Raw genomic sequence first — 6,198 nt, 5'->3', positions numbered from 1 at the left:
ATCAATTAGGGTGTGCTGGGGACTGTGTTAATTTGAAGAGCATAAGAAAGAGGTCTGAAGGACATAGATACCACTCAGCACTATTCTATTGGTGCACATGATATTTTGGGCCCAGGGTGGTTCATCTCCTAATTTGTCAATAGAAGCTGTAAATCCCCAGATTTGTAAATATTGACAATCCAGTCAAAAGTTTTAAAAATGTAGGACTCATGAAAATGTTTGTCATCTGGATTTGGTTAGCTGCCCACCAACTTGTTTACTTTCTATTATATCTTCCTGAGAAACTACATACCTCCAAACAAAAATTTGATTACAATAATTCTATGTTTATTTACTTATTTATTTTAGTAAGGCCAATTTTGTGGAAATTCCAAAAAATGTTCTAATGATAGATTTACTATCATAGTGCATTAGATGACTCAGAGTTGAGAAATTTATGTTGGGGCAGTTGCTTTTTTGATGGAAGATCATATGGTACATGATATTGCCTGTATGATTTAATGAGTAGGTTATTTGATGATTAGCACAGTGAGACCAAGGACATTTCATATACTCTCCAATATTCTTTTTTCTTTACCAATTATTTCATGTGCATATGGGAATGTCTTTGTGAAAAGGTGGCGCCTGTTGGGCTGCCTTGGTGAAGTATGTAGAGAGAGAATCAACCAGAGAAAAGTGAGTATCATAAGTTTATAAGTGGCACTTTATCCACATGATTAAATTGGGAGAAGGTATAGAAGTAAGACTAATATTACTCATAGATTAGGCAATTAACTTTTCTGTTATAGCCTAAAGTATAACTTTCAGATATGACCTAAACATGACCAATGTGAGTCTATTAAGGTCTGACACATTCATGATCTCTTCCATAAATGCCTAAATTTTGCATCACTTTTGTCTACCTTAGTTAGAATGTATGTTAATAATTTATAAGTAATAAATTACTTAATAAATTAATAAATTTATATAATTTAAATAAATTAATAACTTATTAAATTATTAACTTTTCCAAATACATTTCTTACATTTATCTTGTCAGATTGTCTGCATTTATTTAGTTATTTAAAATTTTGTCATTATTCAGAATTACATATACTTTGTAAAGATCTCTCTATTTTAGGTGAATCAACAAAATACTATATTATAAAAAGAGAATGATAGGAGGAGGTAGAAAAGGCAAATGTAGTAGATTTTTATCATAATGTTAATAGTTTACAAATTTTATGAATTTAACTTAGGCTTTTTTTTAATAACCTCTTTTCTGGGGGTAATTTTTAAAAAAAGTAACTGCCTATATCTAAAAACTAGCAATACCTTCCATGAAGCACCAAGAATGAATAGAAAATCAACAGAAAATCAGGCCATAGAGATTAAAAATGATTGTAATAATTTATAAAACCATTTTTACTGAATGCCTTTTTGTATATTTTGTGTACAAATCTACAAATCATATTTCAAAGCAATGATACTTTGAAAAGAATTGGTGATATTTGATTTATGCTTGATTATATCACTCCTGGTTTCACATATACCTACAAGCTTGCCTTTATATTTCTAAAAATGTGTTGTTTTTTATGTAGAAAAAACCAGAGATCGGTAATCAGGGTCTATTAATTCCCCTCACTGTCTTGTTCTACACAGACACTTATTAGCCAAGGTTTTAACTTTTTTTGGTACTCTCCAGTTGTTTTAGTAATATCTCCAAAGATTTATATGGAGTGCTTTTTGTCTTTCATCTTTAAATTCTTTGGTGTTACCTTTAATTTGTTATTTTGAATAAAATTTTCTGAGAACAACCTCATGGCATCTCTGACCTTACTTCCAGATAGAGAGCATCGGGTTGAGATTCTGGGTATCAGTGAGGTTAATTTCTGCCTTCCATTTTTCTCCCATACGGTTAAATATTGCGCCCAGCTGGTAGTGGGATTTTGTGTCTGACCTGACATATGAGATGGACTTCTAGTGGAATAATAGAATAACTGTAACAGTAGTTTAGTTAAGTTGCTAACACTTAGTTCAGGTTCAGTGTGCTCTGGTCGCTACACTGAGAGTTTCACGTGGAGTCTCATTTTGTCCCTTCGTCAGTCTTTTTGCAGCAGGTGTTATTACTATTGCCAGTTTACATTGGCAGCAGTACCTGCAGAGAGGCAGTTCCAAAGGCAATATATTCTAAGCAAAAACCAGTGGGGCAGCTTTTCAACAATCCATAGCTTGTTCTCCAACTTCAGTTAAAACAACTTTTTGCTTTATTGGCATCAGTAACTCAGCCCCGTCATAGTCTGTGTCCTCACAGAAAATGATGCCAGCCAGCCAGCTCACTTAGTGGCAGTATTGCCTCACTTCCGATGTCCAAGTGGACATTCTATAGTGTCGTCTGTGAGTTAGTTTACTCATTTGTTCACAGATGTTTTTGAGCATCTCCTATATGTGAGGTACTATGGCAGGCACTGGCATGGGGTTGTAAATCAGACACACAAGGACCCTGCTCTAACAAAACAAGGAAAAGATCGGCTGGTTCTGTGCTGCGAGCTATGCAGTAAGGGCTGATGGGTGGCGGTTTTGACCCCAGGGTCAGGGACGGCCTCTCTGGATACCAAGGATGAAGACATAGGCATAGGGGGAGAAGAGTGTCTCAAGAAGAGGGAACAGCTACTGAGATGATCCCAGAGGAGACAGGCATGGCGGGAGCTTCGCGGGTCCGGGAAGAGTTGGATGGAGGGAAGTCAGGGCAGTGGCAGGGCTGGGTGACCCAGGGCTAGTGTGTAAGTCCAGGCCTTATTGCCACGTGTGTAAATGAGAAGGAAATAAGGCTTTCTCCCCTTTTAAAAATCTGTGCTTGTAGGAGCTGGTGGTTAAGACTCTGATCGTGGCAGAGCCTCATGTCCTGCATGCTTATCGGATGTGCAGACCTGGGCAGCCTCCGGGGAGTGAAAGTGTCTGCTTCGAAGTCCTGGGATTTGATATTTTGTTGGACAGAAAGCTAAAGCCGTGGCTTCTGGAGGTAAGGCATTTTTAAGAAGAGATGTTATCACTGTGCATTAAAACAAACGTTTTTAAATGTGTACTTGGCACCGTTGTCTCATTGACTGAGCAGAAAGAGGCCTGAATGGAGTGTGTGGGAGGAAGAGAATGAAAATTCATGGAACAGAACAGTTCTAGGAAGGATCAATATGTGTTTGATATTACTTTTCCCAAATTAGTATTGAATTTCTAGGCCAGGAATTTTGAATATCTGTGTGGATCTACTTTTACTGATTTTTTTAAATCTACTTCCTCCAATATTTTCTCAGCCTCAGGGCTTCTACCACTTCATGACGTGTGGGTGCTGTCTTTCCTCTCTCTGTGTGGGCACCTGGGCCCCGGGACCACAGCCTCTCTGTCCTCAGTGTGTCTCCCTTCATGCTCTCGAAGAGAGATGCTCCAGTGGGTTCATTAATCTTGGCACCCAGGTGGCTTGAATGTGCCTTTATGGCCATATCACATACCTGGGCCTCCCCTCAAGTCCAGCCCATCAGCTGTGTGCCTTTGGATTTGCTGCCCGTCCCTGCTATGGGCAGAGTTGTCATTCCTTTTATTTATAAAAGGTCACTCAACATCTGGAAAATACAGGGTAATATACAGGAAAAAATAAAAATGATCTCTTTTAAAGATTTTTTTTGTACCTTTCCTTCCAGTCTTAATTAATTTATAATATATCCAGAAGAAACTTTAGGTCGCAGAGTGTATGGTCATAAAGTACTGTATGTAGGAAACTTTATCAGGAAAACAGCACGTTTCCAAACACTAGTGCTTACAAGATTAGTTATATTTTTGAGGAATATATTCCTATAGAAGATATCAGCAGCAATTACCTTTCATTTTAAGTTGGATTATCTCTCTTTTTTGTTAATGATTTAGAAGTTTGCAATTACATCTTTAATATCAAGGCTTGCAAAAGTAAATTGAATGAGTGATAGATGAGATCAAAACATTCAAAATATATTCTTTGGGAAGAATACTTTTCCATACCACAGGGCCGATGGTTTCCTGTGTGTATTGAATGTACTATGAGTAAATAATACGTATTATTTCCAATTACAGTTTTGTCAGGTGTTCAAATTTTGCTCCTGCTCGGACCCTAGAAATCAGATGAATATGAGGAATGTTGCTTATCCTTTAGCTCCCTCCATTGGATATCAAAGCACTTGGCTGCACCATGTCTAGTGTACTGAGACCTGACATTGTCTAGGGTTATTGTTTTGTCTGCAGTCACCCTTTCCTGCTCTCAGCTGTATTTTTTTCTACCCCTGATACTTGTCTTTTATCCTTGATGGGTGGGGAAAAAGTGAAGGCACATGCAGGAGGTAGAACTGCACGAAGAGCAGGGACGAATGACTTTACAGACATTTACAGTTTTTAAAAGCAGTGGCCTAATAGGAACTTAGCTGGGTAAACCAGAATTGACTGAATGGTTGAATTCTGTCTTGTTTTGTTTTTAAGGCTCAAAATACCATTGTTTGCATTAATGTTTCTTCTACTTTATTTTGTCCTTCATTTTTCAGAAAAATAAGAACCATTACAAAATTCCACAATAACCAATGGCTAAATACTATTGTTTGCATTAACATAGTTTCATTTTCTATTCATTTTTTTTTCATTATTTCTGGATCAATCAGAACCATTAAAAAACTCAAAGAAAAAAACACACAACTAAAAGTTGTGGAGAATAAACATTTAATTATATTAAAACAGTGAAAAGAACCTTATGTAATGATTTTGTTTCTTTGTATTTTCAGCTGCAACGGTAATGGTTCTAATATGTAGTTAAAAAACCTTTTGGCGCCATCCAGTGGAGCAATGGAGAAGGTGCTTCTGAGAATGCGATAACTTTTAGTTCACTGGAATGATTTCCACTAATGATTTGTAGAGGCAAATTGCAGAAATTTTCAAGCATAGAAAACATTATTAGGGAAAATCATTGAATTTGGAAGGATATGAATACTCATACTTTAACTGAGCTAATTTCTTTTAAAAAATATTTTTAATTGATTTTAAAGAAGAAGGGAGAGGGGGGGAGAGAGAGAGAGAGAGAAATATCAATGTTTCAGCTGCCTCCTGCTCGCCCCACACTGGGGATCGAGCCTGTAACCCAGGCAGGTGCCCTGATGGGACTTAAACCGTGACTTCCTGGTTCACAGGTCGATGCTCAACCACTGAGTCATGCCGGCAGGGCCTTGAATTAATTTCAATAAGTCATTGTGCCAGGTGGTAGAGATACAAGAAGAATAAGACAAAACACTTGTGGGGACTCAGATGTGTGTTTTATGGTAATGGTTGAGGGTATAAGGAAGCAGGGTGCCAGCACAAACAATAAACTGACTAACCTCTCTGTGTTCATGTGTGTATTTGAGAGTGAAAACAATCTTTGCAGAAGAGGGAACACCTGAGCAAAGTATTTAGAAGGTGGGATAGGGGTTGGGGTTTGGAGAAATGGGGGTAGGGTGGGGAGAAGTTACTGGACAGAGGGAAGAACACTAATTTAGGAGCACAGAATCTATTCTGGATACTTTTATATGTGCATGAAATGATTGTGTTTGTTTTGATACTACAGCTATAATTTGGACAGTTAATAAATAATACTAATTTAATTTGCTTCCTAATAATTTTCATTTTCACATCCTTTTACAAGCTGCTGAATTTTAAGACTATAACATTGGCTAGGTTTTGTCTGTTTTAGAATTTAGGCAGTGAAAACTAGAGAAGCCATCAACATAACAAAGTAGAATTTTGGCTCTATGAAACCTAATTTTCAGAGTTTCTTCTGTGAGCCATTTGTGGTTCTCATATTTTTTTTGTACCACTCTCATAAAAATTTTAAAAATCTAAGACATTAATTGAGCAAAAGGTGTTTTTTTCAACCTTTTCATGTATTACTTTAATTGGTTACATTTCTTCATCAACCAGTTTCTTTTATGTGATAGCAGGAGGAAGACTTTGAAATAGATATGAGAGAGGGGTTTGAGATTGTATTGTCCCAAATTACCATTCTGCAGAAGGGATATGCCTGGCAGAACTCCAGACTGCAGTTTTAGAATGGAGCACCTAAGGGATTCTATATAAATAACATTTCAGTGAACCAATTAATAATCGTCAGTTCCTAAATATTTGGTTAATTTTATAATTTGTTACTTACATGTAATAGCAGAACTGTCATTGTAT

The 6,198-nt window shown here is 36.9% G+C and overlaps 1 protein-coding gene across 1 annotated transcript in view; it reads left to right on the top strand.

The window, feature by feature from the left end:
* TTLL7 (tubulin tyrosine ligase like 7) overlaps positions 1–6,198 on the top strand; it is a 146,251-nt gene that overhangs the window by 76,763 nt on the left and 63,290 nt on the right. Inside the window, exon 8 of the mRNA XM_015572111.1 lies at positions 2,843–3,001. Within this exon, the coding sequence (XP_015427597.1) occupies positions 2,843–3,001 (159 nt within the window). The remainder of the gene's footprint in view (positions 1–2,842; positions 3,002–6,198) is intronic.

Source organism: Myotis davidii, unplaced genomic scaffold (assembly GCF_000327345.1).
Source record: "Myotis davidii unplaced genomic scaffold, ASM32734v1 scaffold162, whole genome shotgun sequence".
NCBI classification, from domain to species: Eukaryota; Metazoa; Chordata; class Mammalia; order Chiroptera; family Vespertilionidae; genus Myotis; species Myotis davidii.
Note: the sequence above shows the minus strand (reverse complement) of the source record. Positions and strands in the feature narration are given on the sequence as shown.